This window comes from Ceratotherium simum, chromosome 39, assembly GCF_057802395.1.
Source record: "Ceratotherium simum simum isolate JZ-2026a chromosome 39, ASM5780239v1, whole genome shotgun sequence".
Lineage (NCBI taxonomy): Eukaryota > Metazoa > Chordata > Mammalia > Perissodactyla > Rhinocerotidae > Ceratotherium > Ceratotherium simum.
In genome coordinates this window covers 5,726,815-5,740,910 of record NC_141938.1, presented here as the reverse complement: position 1 = coordinate 5,740,910, position 14,096 = coordinate 5,726,815, and the positions used below count along the sequence as shown (strand labels likewise).

The 14,096-nt window shown below is 44.2% G+C and overlaps 1 protein-coding gene across 8 annotated transcripts in view; it reads left to right on the top strand.

Annotated features, from left to right (window-relative positions):
- SMARCA4 (SWI/SNF related BAF chromatin remodeling complex subunit ATPase 4) overlaps positions 1 to 14,096 on the top strand; it is an 87,860-nt gene that overhangs the window by 32,036 nt on the left and 41,728 nt on the right. For all 8 annotated transcript variants that reach the window (XM_087425449.1, XM_004442639.3, XM_087425448.1 and 5 more), the window contains exons 12-16: positions 463 to 593; positions 768 to 825; positions 10,386 to 10,507; positions 11,996 to 12,146; positions 13,587 to 13,750. In XM_087425449.1, coding sequence (XP_087281575.1) covers positions 463 to 593; positions 768 to 825; positions 10,386 to 10,507; positions 11,996 to 12,146; positions 13,587 to 13,750 — 626 coding nt within the window. The remainder of the gene's footprint in view (positions 1 to 462; positions 594 to 767; positions 826 to 10,385; positions 10,508 to 11,995; positions 12,147 to 13,586; positions 13,751 to 14,096) is intronic.

The following is a 14,096-nucleotide window of genomic DNA, read 5'->3' as shown; positions in this document are numbered from 1 at the left end:
ATAAAGGGAAAAAATGAAAGGCCAGAGGAATGCGAATAGCGTAGTCAATTGTGTGAAAAAAGGGAGAAACTGGTCCTTGTTTCTTTGTGGGGAATTGATCTGGAAGGAGGCACGAGAAACGGATGCTGGTGGGCGCCTGTGAGAGAGAGACTGTCATGCTGGGGGACGGGGTGGGGAGAGTCCACATTCTATATTGTTTTGAACTTCGTGAGTATATTACCTCTTTGAAAATGAAAACGTGTCGGTTACCTCGAAGAAACAGCTGTCATCAATGAGTTGTGTGTCTTTACTGAATTATTAATATGCAGTTAACCATCTTCACAACCACATTGGTGTGCCGTTCTGTTCGTGTGGAGTTGGGCGGGCACTTCCCTAGTTGGCCGTGGTGAGCTCTGTTCTTTTCTGGAGGCCCGAGGTGTGGAGACCCCGGAACCTCAAGTCACACATGCGACTCTTTTTCAGCCTCTGGACGAGACCAGCCAGATGAGTGACTTGCCCGTGAAAGTCATCCACGTGGAGAGTGGGAAGATCCTCACGGGCACCGACGCCCCCAAAGCAGGGCAGCTGGAGGCCTGGCTCGAGATGAACCCGGGGTGAGTTGGGCCTCGTGCTCCAGACGCAGCCGGGGTCCTGAGTCGGCCTCGTTCCAGGGGAGCTGGCAGCCGGGGGTGATTTTGCTTGCGTTTAGAAACAGGCCAGTTTGCTAGGGAAAGTGAATCATGCCGGTTCTGGGGAGATTTATAGTAAAACACTAGCATCTTTTCTAGGTATGAAGTAGCTCCAAGATCTGACAGTGAAGAGAGTGGCTCAGAAGAAGAGGAGGAGGTAAGAGTCCGTTTCCTGGCCTTCGAGGCCCTCTGTGCTCTGTAGTGGTGACCTACACCCCTTGTGTGTCTGTTGCCCCTGTGCAAGCCGTGACCCTCCCCTCTCTGGCTGAGCATCATGTGGGGCAGGGACGGGCCAGGGGAGCCAAGGCCCCAGTCCTGGCTGGAAGTTGGTGCTTTAGAGCTTGGTAGCCTCTAGCCACATGCGACTGTTTCCATTTTAAATTCAGTTAATCAAATTAAATAGACTTAAAACTTAAGTCCTCAGTCATACTGGCTACATTTCAAGTGCTGAGCAGCTGTCCCCTGCAAAAAATTGGTGTGAAGTTGGGAACATTAGATCATGTACATATCTTCCCATTATGATCTACTCTTTGGAAACATTATAAATGGTCACATTTACTGTGCGTATTTTGTAAATCATGTGATTCTGCCACGTTAAGGTGATTGCTGGTTCGTCCCTGGTTGACAAGCTCTGATGCAGAGCCTCGGTCCTCCCTCTGTCCTGGATGGCCTCCTTGGGCGAGATAACTCACCGCGGGTCCGGCGTGCTGCGTCAATGCCTGGGGCTGTTCCTTTCACAGTTAGCATGCTGAAGGGTGTTCGCCTTCCCTCCCCCTTCAGCCGTCGCGAGAGGGTCTTAAAAGGCTTTTAAGTGCCCTAAAAACCTTTGCTGCCTCCATACCTTTTTAAAAAGAAATAATAATGGGCATTTCTTTGCTGTTAAAATCGCATGTGTTTTCAGGGGTTACTGACCATTTAGATTTAGATTTCTTCTGTGAATCGTTTGCTTCATTTGCCCGTTTCTAATCAGTTGTGTTTTTTAACTAAATTTTTTTTTTTTTTTTTTTTTTTGGTGAAGAAGAATTGCCCTGACCTACCACCTGTTACCAGTCTTCCTCTCCTTGCTTGAGGAAGATTGGCCGTGAGCTAACATCTGTGCTGGTCTTCCTCTATTTTGTATGCAGCATGCTGCCACAGCATGGCTTGATGAGTGGTGTAGGTCCGCACCCAGGATCCGAACCTGTGAACCCAGGTCGCCAAAGCGGAGCGCACCAAACCTAACCACTACGCCACTGGTCTGGCCCCTTAACTGATTTTTTAAGTGCTCTTTATGTATTTACCCCAGCCTGCAATCAGCTTAGTGTTCACCTGTATCTTTTTCTTGGTTTCTCCTGTTTTCACTCCCGTCACTACCACTTCAGATCATCTGGAATTTATTTGGTGTTGGGCATGGAATGTAGTGCTAACTGCTCCCCTCTGCCCCGCCCATAGTACTAAGTGAATTGGCAGACCGATTAGTGCATCCTTGCCCCATTGACGTGTGATATGTTTTAAACTTGATGTATTCGGGTTTTATATCTACTGGAGTCTTTTTTAGGGCTACCTGTTCAGTTTCTTCTAACATTCTAATGATTCTTAGACCAATAACATTTTGTTGTATTTTTTTAACAGCTTTATGGAGGTATAATTTACATACTTAAAATGCACCCTTAGTTAAGGGTGCAATTCAGTAATTTTTTAGTGAATTTATGGCATTATATGATCATCACCACACCAGCTTTAGAACATTTGTCACCCCAAAAAGCTCCCTCCTGCCTGTTTACAGTTTGTTCCTGCCCCCTCCTCCAGGAAACCACTGATCTGCTTTCTGTCTCTATTGATTTGCCTTTTCTGGATATTTCATATAAATGGAGTCATACAACCATTAGTGTTTTGTGTCTGGCTTCTATCACTTAGCCTGTTTTTGAGGTCCATCCGTGTTGTTCTCTGTACTAAGAGTTTGTTCTTTATATTCCTGAGTTGTTTTTCGCCGTATGGATGAACCACAATTTGTGTTTATGCTTTCACTAACTGACGGGCATTTGTGGTGTTTCCATTTTTTGGTTTTATGAATAATGTTGCTGTGAACATTCCTATACGTGTCTTCGTATGGATGTACGTTTTCGTTTCTCTTGGGTAGATACCCAGGAATGGAATTACTGGGTCATATGGTAAGTTTAACTTTTTAAAGAACTGCCAAACTGTTTTCCAAAGTGTAGTGGTACCATTTCACGGGTTCCAGTTTCTCCATATCCTCATCAGCACTTGGTGGTATCCATCCTTTTGACTATAGCCGTCCTAGTGGGTGTGTAGTGATATCTCATTATGGTTTTAACTTATATTTTCCTAGTAAATAATGATGTTGAGCATCTTTTCGTATGCTTATGCACCGTTCATATATCTTGTTTGGTGAAAGTTTATTCAACCCTTTTGCCCATTTTTAATTGGGTTGTTTGTCATCTCATTATTAAGTTGTAAGGATTCTTTATATATTCTTAATACGTGTCCCTGATCAGATACAAAATTTGCAAATATCTTCTCTCAGTCTGCTTGACTTTTTTTCTCAGCAGTGTCTTTTGAAATGCAAAAGTTTTTTGACAAAATCCAGTTTATCAATTTTTTTCTTTTATTTATGCTTTTTGTGTTATGTCTAAGAACTCTTTGCCTAACCCATAGTCACAAAAATTTTTCTCCTATGTTTTCTTCTAGAAGTTTTATAGTTTAAGCTCTTACATTTAAGGTCATAATTGAGTTGATATCTGTGTAAGGTCTGAGTTATGGGTGTAAGTTTATTTTTTTGCATATGAATATCCTCTTTACCTAACACCATTTGAAAGAAAGACTATTCTTTTCTGCATAGTCTTGGCACTTTTGTGGGAAATCAGGTGACCATAAATATAAGGCTTTGTTTCTGACGCAGTTCTGTTCTACTGATCAGTATGGCTATCTTGATTATTGTAGCTTATAATAAATTTTGAAATCAGGTTAGTCCTCCAACCATGCTGCTTTATTGGCTATTCTAGATCCTTTCCGTTCCTATATACATTTTAGGGTCAGCTCAGCAGTTACTACAAAAAGATTTTTACTGAGGTTGTGTTAAATCTATAGATCAATTTGGGGAGAATTGCATCTTAACTATATTTAGTTTTCCAACCCGTGAACATGGACTGTCTCTCCATTTATTTTCATTGTCTTTAATTTCTCTTAGCAGTGTTTTGTAGTTTTCAGTATAGAGTTCTTACACTTTTGTTAAATTTATTCTTAAATATTTTATTCTTTTTGATACTATTATCAAAAAGATAATTTTCTTAATTTTATTTTTGGATATTTTGTTGCCATTATGTGGGAATACAATTTTTCTCATATTGATTTTTTAAAATACTGATGTCGTGTCTTGTGAACTTGGGTTAGTTCTGATAGGTTTTTGCGGGGGGTTGTTTAATGGATTCTTTAGGATTTGCACATACAGGATGATGTCATATGTAAATAACCACAGTTTTACTACTTCCTTTCCTGTCTGTGTCCCTTTAATTTCTTTTTCTTGCCGTATTGCACTGGCTAGATCCTCCAGTACAATGTTGAATAGAAGTGTCAAGAGCAGACATCCTTGTCTTTCTTTCTTTTGCTTCCTTCCTTCCATCCTCGTTCCCTCCCTCCTTCCCCCCCTCCATTCGCCCAGAGCTAACATCTGTGCCAGTCTTCCTCTATTTTGTATGTGGTTCACTGCCAGAGCATGGCTGCCGATGAATGGTGCAGGTCTGTGCCTGGGAACTGAACCCGGGCTGCCAAAGCAGAGTGCGCTGAACTTAACCACTAGGCCATGGGGCCAGCCCCTGATTTTTTAAAAAATTGATATTGTGTCTTGTGAACTTGCTAAACTTATATTGTTAGTTCTGATGTTTTTTGTTTGTTTGTTTTTGGTAGATTCCGTAGGATTTTCACAGAGAGGATCGTTTCATCTATAAATAACCACAGTTTTACTGCTTCCTTTCCTGTCTGTGTGCCTTTAATTTCTTTTTCTTACCTTATTTACTGGCTAGATCTTCTGGTACAATGTTGAATAGAAGTGTCGAGAGCAGATAGTCTTGCCTTTTTTTTTTTTTTTTGTGAGGACCATCAGCCCTGAGCTAACATCCATGCAAATCCTCCTCTTTTTGCTGAGGAAGAGTGGCCCTGGGCTAACATCTGTGCCCATCTTCCTGCACTTTATATGGGATGCCGCCACAGCATGGCCTGACAAGTGGTGTGTTGGCGCACGCCTGGGATCAGAACCTGGGCTGCCAGCAGCAGAGTGCGCGCACTTAACCTCTATGCCATGGGGCCGGCCCCTATTCTTGCCTTTCTGATCTTAGGGTAATGCATTTAATCTGTCACTATTGTTTGGTGTTAGTTGTAGCTTTTTGTAGATGCTCATTGTCAGATTGAGTAAATGCTCTTCTATTCCTAGTTTTTTGGGAATTTTTATCATGAATGGGCTAGATTTTGTCTCATATGTTTTCTGTCTATTAAGTTGATCATATGGTTTTTGTCATTTATCTATTAATAGTTTTTATTACATTAATTAATTTTTGGATATGCAACCTTGCATTCCTGGGATAGGTCCTACTTTGTCATGGTGTATAATTTTTTGTATATCATTGTGTTGCTAACATTTTGTTGAAGACTTTTAGATCTGTATTCATGAGGGATACTGGTCTGTAGTTTTCTTTTCTTGTAATGTCTTTGGCTTTGATATTAGGTTAACATGGGCCTCGTAGAATGGATTAGGAAAAGTTCTCTCCTCTGTTCTCTGGAAGAGTTTGTGAGAGATTGGTATTAATCTTAAAATATTTGATAGAATTCAACAGTGAAGGCATCTGGGCCTGGCCTTTTCATTGTGAGAAGATTTTTAATTATTAATTCAATTAGCTGTTACCAGTTTTACTCAGATTTTACTATTTCTTCTTGAGTCAGTTTTAGTAATTTGTGTCTTTCTAGGAATTTGTCCATTTCGTCTTAGTTATTTGTTGGTATAAAGTTATTTATAGTAGTTTCTTATTATCATATTTCTATGGGGTTGGTAGTGATATCACGTAAATTGCTCATTTTGGTAATTTACTAATTTGTTTTTTGTAAGTCAATCTAAGCTTGGGTTATTGATTGGAAACCTTTTTTCCTCCCCTGATGTAGATGTTTAAAGCTATAAATTTTCTTCTAAGCACTGCTTAAGCTGCAACCCATACATTTTGATGTGTTGTTTTTGTTTTCATTCCGTTCAAAATATTTTTAAATTTCCCTTATGATTTTTTTTTTTTGACCCTTGGGTCATTTAGAATTGTGTGGTTAAATTTTAAGGATTTGAGAATTTCCCAAATTTTTTTCCTGCTTTTGATTTCTAATTTAATTCTCTTGTTGTGTAAGATGATTCTTTGTATGATTTTAATTCTTTTAAATTTATTGAGACTTATATTATGGCTTAGCATCCTGGAGATGTTTCACGTTTATTTATTTATTTTTTCTCGTGAGGAAGATCAGCCCTGAGCTAATAACATCCATGCTAATCCTCCTCTTTTTGCTGAGGAAGACTGGCTCTGAGCTAACATCTATTGCCAATCCTCCTCCTTTTTTTCCCCAAAGCCCCAGTAGATAGTTGTATGTCATAGTTGCACATCCTTCTACTTGCTGTATGTGGGATGCGGCCTCAGCATGGCTGGAGAAGCGGTGCGTCGGTGCGCGCCTGGGATCTGAACCCCGGCCGCCAGTAGCGGAGCGCGAGCACTTAACCACTAAGCCACGGGGCTGGCCCCTCATGTTTACTTTTAAAGAATTCTGCAGTCTTTGGGTGGAGTGTTCTATATATGGTAGCTAAGTTGAGTTGGTGGATAGAGTTGTTGAAGTCATGTGTATCCTTCCTGATTTTTGTCTAGTTGTTCTATCAGTTGTTGAGAGTGAATTAGTAAAGTCTCCCAACTATTTTTGCTGAATTGTCAATTTTTGGTTCATGTATTTGAATGCTCTGTTGATAGATATACTTAGTTGTTATATCTTCCTGATGTATTTAATACTTTATTAAATATCTGTCATTGTCTCTAGTAATATTTCTTGTGTTAAAGTCTGTTTCATCTGATATTAGTGTAGTCACTGGCTTTCTAATGGTTCCGTTTTTTCACTTTAAACCTATCTGTTCACTTGTATCTGAAATAGCAAATAACTAGATCTTACTTCTTTATCTAGTGTGACAGTGTCTGCCTTTTGGTTGAGATAGTTCTTTTCTTTGTCTGTTTTGGTTCCTCTCTTCCTCCTTTACTGCCTTTTTTTGAGTTAAGTATTTTTTATTGTATCATTTTATTTCTTCTGTAGGTTTTTATTTTTACTATACTTTTTTAGTTTTTTTTTTATGGTTTCTCTGGGGATTACAATACACATCTTAATTTATCACAGCATCCTTGAGATTAAGGCCAACTCTGTTCCGGTAAAATATAGAAATTTTGCTCCAATGCAGTTCCATTTGCTCCCCTTTCTTTGTGCTGTTATTGTTATATATATCACATCTATATGTGTCATAAACCCAACAATACAGTCTTATAATTAATAATTTATACAATCTAATGACTTCTAAAGAAGTTAGTAGAGAAGAAATAAGGGAAAGTCGGTTTATCGAGTCTCTTATATTGATCCATGTGTTTACCATTTCTCGTGCTCTTTATTTCTCCTCATGGATTTGAGTTACTGTCTGCTATCCTTTCCTTTCAGCATTTGTTATAAGGCATATCTGGTAGCAGCAAATTCGCTGTCGTTTAGCTGAAAATATATCTCTTTAGCCTTCATCTTGGGAGGATAGTTTAGTTGAACATAGAATTCTTTGTTGGCAGCCTTTTTGCTTTTGAGTGTGTCATTCTGCTACTTTCTGGCCTTTTGTTTCATGAGGATTTAAACACTGATTGTATTGGTGTTCCTCTGTACTTGGTGATTCGTTTTTCTCTTTCTTGCTTTCCAGATTTTTTTTTTTTGGCTGAGGAAGGTTGTTCCTGAGCTAACATCTGTGCCCATCTTCCTCTATTTTGTTTTTTTTTATTTTTTTGGTGAGGGAAATCAGCCCTGAGCTAACATCTGTGCTAATCCTCCTCTTTTTTGCTGAGGAAGACCGGCTCTGAGCTAACATCTATTGCCAATCTTCCTCCTTTTTTTCTTCCCCAAAGCCCCAGTAGATAGTTATATGTCATAGTTGCACATCCCTCTAGTTGCTGTATGTTGGATGCGGCCTCAGCATGGCTGGAGAAGCGGTGCATCGGTGTGCGCCCAGAATCCAAACCCGGGCTGCCAGTAGCAGAGCGTGCGCACTTAACCACTAAGCCACGGGGCCGGCCCAGTCTTCCCTTATTTTGTATGTGGGTTGCTGCCACAGCATGGCTGCTGCCGAGTGGTGTGGGTCCACGACCAAGAACCGAACCCGGGCTGCCGAACCGGAGCGTGCCGGCCTTAACCACTAGGCTGTGGGGCCAGCCCCATTGCTGTCAATATTTCCTGTTTGTCTTTGGCTTTGAGCAGTTGGCTGTGACTCTCTCTTTGTATTTATTCTCAGTGCTTGTTCAGTTTCTTGGCTGGGTGGTTTCATGTTTTTCATCAAATTTGGGAAGTTTATCATTTCGGTCTTCTATTGAGAGTCTGTGTTTGTTGATTCAGTGTGTTTAATAATTTTATTTATTTATTTTTTCCCCCAAAGCCCCAGTAGATAGTTGTATGTCATAGCTGCACATCTTTCTAGTTGCTGTATGTGGGACACGGCCTCAGCATGGCCAGAGAAGCGGTGTGTTGGTGCGCGCCCGGGATCCGAACCCGGGTCGCCAGCAGCGGAGTGCGAGCACCTAACCGCTAAGCCACGGGGCCGGCCCATGATTCAGTGTGTTTAAACATGGTTTCCTTTAGTTCTTGGAACATACTTACAATAGCTTTGAACATATTTACAATAATAGTTGCTTTGAAGATTGTATGCAAGGTCCAGCATCTGGGAACAGAGACAGGTTCAGCTGCTTTTCCCCTGAGTACATAGCACACTCTCTTCCTCTTTTGCTTGTCTTGTCACGTTTAGTGGAAGCCTATTTTAGCCACTCTGGATTCTGACTCCCCCCGGGGGCTTGTTTTGGTGGTGGTGTGTGTGTGTCTGACAATTTACCTGGGCTAACAGTGTGCAGTTGTACCCCCGTGGTGTGGGCTGCCTTTGATTTCTCTGCTTGATTTATTTTTTTGTTTTATTCTTGTTTTTATTTTTAATCCTGGCTCTCTAGGTATGGGCCGTGTTTCTTTGTAACTTAATAGTCATCCAGCGAGTGGGCAGAGATTGTGCTCAAGCACCTTGAGCCAATAAGGCTTTGTCTGCTGCCGATGGGTCAGTGTGTATGATTCCAACTTTGGCAGTTTTCAAGTCCGCCCTGGCTTTTACTTTCTGCTGCGCTCTGTCTCGTTTGCTCTGCACGTGTACGCAGCCTCAGCCACTAGCGTGATGTCCCCACCCACGGCTGAGACCCTCACCTCCACTGACAGTCCCTCTGGCCTGGGCATCGCCCACAGCTACGAAATGACTGAGTCCCCCTCAGCCTCAGCTGCCAGTCCTCACAGCCCGACCTCCCTGGCAGAACCTTCATGACGCAGCTGGAGGGCAGGAGAGATGGAAGCCCCCCAAGGATAGTGGGAGCTATCCACTCCCACTCTTGATACCTGAAGTTTGGCAGTTTTTTAAGCATTAATGCTTCTCAGGCTCCTAGAGCTGTGAAATGGTTGCTTTTGCTAATTTTGCCCAGCTTTAAAGTCAATTTTTGAGGAGAGAATTTGCTGACCTCCTCACCTGGATTTAACCAGAAGTCCTGCCTCTATTGTAATCCCAGACATAGTAGTATCAGTTGGGTAAGTCTGTACCAGTTATATGTGGTTTTGCCCAAAATGTTTGTGCTGTTATCACCTGTTTGTTATTCCAAATGGTCTGTAAAATGATTTTGCTTGCTTCCAGGGAAATCCCACTGGATTTTGATTGGAATTATTTAGCAGATTTGTTACAGACACTTTTTTTTAGTTTTATAGCAGTTCCTTTATAGGTAAAGAAAATAATCCACTGGCATTTGTATGATTTGTGCTGGAATGCAAGGATGGTTTCATTCCTGTGTATTTGGTCAGTATGTCATGCAAAATCCCTTTATTATCTGCTCAGTAAATGCAGAAAAATCCTTGTAATGAGATACAACACTCATCCTTAATTTACAAGTTTATAGAAAACCTCTTAGTGAACTAGGATGCCTGTTATCACCAATATTATTTGACATGTTTTAGACGTTTTAGCCATGTCAGTAAAACCAGAAGTAAATCAAGAGCAACAAATATTGAAAATTGGCTGTAAACCATTTAATACTTAGAAAAGTCCAAGAGAATCAAATGAAAAACTGCTTAAGGAGATTGGGCCAAGAATAAATGTGTAGTAATTCTGTGATGGGTGCAGGGGGCATAAGGAACCTACCAATAGCAACAAAAGTACAAAATACCCTGAGATGGCCTTAAAAAGAAGCGTCTGGACTCTGTGCTAGGAAAACTAAAAATAATACACTGAGCAATTAAAAGAAGATGCAAAGAAGAGTCATGACTCCTTCTGGGATAGGAAGAGGATGTGAGGGTTGTAAAAACATCACTTGTTTCCAAAAGTATATTCTCCCCCGGGAGCCCTGTGCCCGTCCCTGTGGGTGACCTGAGGTGATGGGACTCGTCTCTTGGTAGGAGGAGGAGGAGGAGCAGCCCCAGCCAGCACAGCCTCCCGCCCTGCCCGTGGAGGAGAAGAAGAAGATTCCAGATCCAGACAGCGACGACGTCTCTGAGGTGGATGCCCGGCACATCATTGAGTAAGCCGTCCCTCACAGCCTCCTGCACGGCACGGAGGGCCCCTTAGGATCCCAGCCTCTCCCTGGACGCGCTCCCCACCGCCCAGCCGGTAGTCAGTGTGGGACCAGAAACAGACCAAACTGATTTACTTCAAATGTCATGGAATTTTTTTAGGGATTTAGTAATATTCCATCCATTCACATGGTTCATCTTGGGCTTAAGAGGTAGTTGGGTAGACAGTAAGAGGCTGCCTCACTTGGTTTCCCAGCCCCCCACCCCGTTCCCTCCTGGGAGGAAGCTGTGTCCAGCATTGTGTGTCTTCCAGAAATATCCTGTGCATCAATAGGCATAACGTGAATCTGTTTTTCTTTTCATCTGCACACGTTTATCCCGGCACACTGCTTTGCCCTTGCTCTTTTCACCACACGCTCTCTCGGAGGCGATCCTATGTCACCGTGTCAGGAGAACATCATCACTCTTGCATGTCTGGCAGCGTGGCATTGCCTGTTACACCCTCATTTATGTGGCCTGTCCTTGGGGGCAGGCATTTAGGTTATTTTTCATCTTTTGCTCTTGTGAGCACAGTTACAATTAACATACTAATTTCATCATTCCTGATGGTACGGAGTTAATGGATACTGTAAAGTAGAGGATTGAGGATATTCTATAAGCTGTAGGTGTGAAGGCAGCCACTAGAACAAACGCAATCCTTTGGATTCATCAGAAGAAATACATAGGATAAACCCTACTAAGCTAAGAAAACACAGCTCGCTGTGAAAGAATTGTGAGAAGATACAGAAACAGAAAGTATAACACAGTATAAAACAATACGGCAGAAGTGGGCCACACGTATCTGTCACATTAATAAATGTCAATGGTTAAAGTCATCTCTCTTTTTTTTTTCAAAGATTTTATTTATTTATTTTTTTCCCCCCAAAGCCCCAGTAGATTGTTGTATGTCATAGTTGCACATCCTTCTAGTTGCTGTATGTGGGACGCGGCCTCAGCATGGCCGGAGAAGTGGTGCGTCGGTGTGCGCCTGGGATCCGAACCCAGGCCGCCAGCAGCGGAGCGCGCACACTTAACCACTAAGCCACGGGGCCGGCCCTAAAGTCATCTCTCTTAAACAATTCCTGTTTGGATCACAAAACAGCCAAAGTAGAAATGGTTCTGGTTTTGTGTGAGGCTGTGCAGTGTGTGTTTTCCCTTTGGGCTCCTGAACTCTCGGGAGAGAGAATGGGCCGAATGACCAGCCTCTGGCTGTGAGTAGCACTCTTCCTGTGAGTGACAGTGACGTGACTTCTGTTCTGGGAGGTGGGGCAGGGACCCACGGCACCCGGGAGTCCAGCCTCGGCTTAGTGTCTGCTGCCGTGCCCGTCCTCACTGTCCTCTGACGGCTCAGGTCACAGGTCATCGGGCAGAAAGGGCCGCTCCACAGAGCCTTGTGGCAGAAACACACTGTCACAAACAGGAGTGTGCCCTCACACAGCCCTGCTCTCTGCTTCCAGGAATGCCAAGCAGGATGTTGATGACGAGTACGGCGTGTCCCAGGCCCTCGCTCGCGGCCTGCAGTCCTATTACGCGGTTGCCCACGCCGTCACCGAGAGAGTGGACAAGCAGTCGGCGCTCATGGTCAACGGCGTCCTCAAACAGTACCAGGTGGGGCCGGAGGGGCCACGTCTGCGTGGCAGTCTCGACAGAGGGGCTCCCAGGTGGGGGTGGCTGTGGAAGTCAGGCAGACCCCAGTTCCCATTCCGCTCTGTCTTTGGGCAGCTCGCTCTTCCCCTCTGAGCCTCAGTTTCCCCATCCGTGAGGCAGAGACATGATCTGTTAGGTTAGCCACCAGGAGGAAATGAAGCTGCAGTAAATCAGCATCTGCTGGGCGCCTGATACGTGCCAGGCAGACCAGGAGTGCTTTATAGGCTGTTAGCCTCTGAATCCCCAAACAGCTCTGAAGTAGGCACCATCATCTTCTACGGGGGGGGCAACTGAAGAACAGAGAGGTGCAGTGATTCCTTAAAATCACACAGCTCGGGAGTGGGCACCCCAGAACGGGCCCCAGGTGTGGACGCACACGTGCTCGTTCATGTTCCCTGGAGCTCTGTGCAGTGTGAGGCCGCCAGGGGCGAGAGCTTAGATGTCGGGAGCCGGCAGCCCTGGACTCAGCCCTTTCTTCTGGGAAATGGGGCCGCAGCTTCTGTGAGGCTGAAATGACGGTGGCTTTAAAGCTCCTTGTCAGGGCCTGGCCTAGAACAGCCAAGAAACAGAGCTGCTCGTAGTAGAAATGTCTTTTGCTGTGGCCCCTGCCCCCATCCCAAGCTCATCTCTAAGTTCCCAAGAGGCAGCTGGTATATCTCCAGCCAAAAACCATGTCTCCCTGGTTTCCCTTTGGCTGTGACCCCTGTACCATAACTTTCCTTGAAAGAACTCTCAGAACCTCCATATTGATACCAGGTTCCAAAGAGGTGAATCCAGTGACCAGTGGAAATTTCCAGAGGCCAGTGTGAGCAAAGGAATCAGAACTTGGCCAGAACTTACTTCCTTAATCTGTTGCGAAAATCCCCAAATTTTCCCTCCTAATGTCGTATTCAATTTGAAAACAATCGTCTCTCTAATTTCCTGTATTCCTGACAGCTCGCAGGCTTTGGAAAGCTCTCTGTGAATCTTGAAATGATTTTATAGGCAGTTGTTGCTCGTGTGGTGGGTTCATCACCAGGTTCTCCTGAAGCCTAATGCTCTCCTGAGTCTGTGTCACGTGGTGTGGCAGCTTTGTCCCGGTGTGCTGCGTGGCTTGGTGTCAGGCGGACAGACATTGTAACAGTTAGAAACTTAGCTGTTCAAATGTGCACCCGAGAAAGAAATTTTATATACGTGTATTATTAGCACAGCAACCCTGCGATTTCGCAGGAGTGGTAGCTGAGGAGGAGGCTAAGTAAAAAGGCAGCGGGCTGATTCAGAGCAAGATGCCTAACAGAGATGGCCGCGGGCAGTGCGTGACTAGGGCAGAACTTGTGTCTGGTTTTGCTGAGTCTCTGAAGCACGGGGAACGCTCTGGAATCAACTGGGCTTTATTCCTGGCCGCTGGGCCCTCTCTTGCAGATCAAAGGCTTGGAGTGGCTGGTGTCTCTGTACAACAACAACCTGAACGGCATCCTGGCTGACGAGATGGGCCTGGGCAAGACCATCCAGACCATCGCCCTCATCACGTACCTCATGGAGCACAAGCGCATCAACGGGCCCTTTCTCATCATAGTCCCTCTCTCGTAAGTGTGTCCAGCGGGAAGGGAGGCCCCTCTGCCCAGGCTTCGCCCTGGTGCTTGCGTATCGGAGCGCCACAGCCTGGGTGGCTTTGGAACAGGCGGCATTTTCCTGGAGGCCACAGTCCGAGGACAAGGTGTCAGCGGGGTTGGGTTCCTCCTGAGGCCTGTCTCCTCGCCCTGCGGACGGCCGCCTTCTCCCTGTGTCTTCACATCCACTTCCCTCTGTGCGTGGCTGTGTCCAAATTTACTCTCCTTGTGCGGACCCAGTCATAGTGGATCAGGGCCCACCCTACTGACCTCACTTGAACTTCATTCCCTCGTTAAAGTCCCTGTCTCCAAACACAGTCGT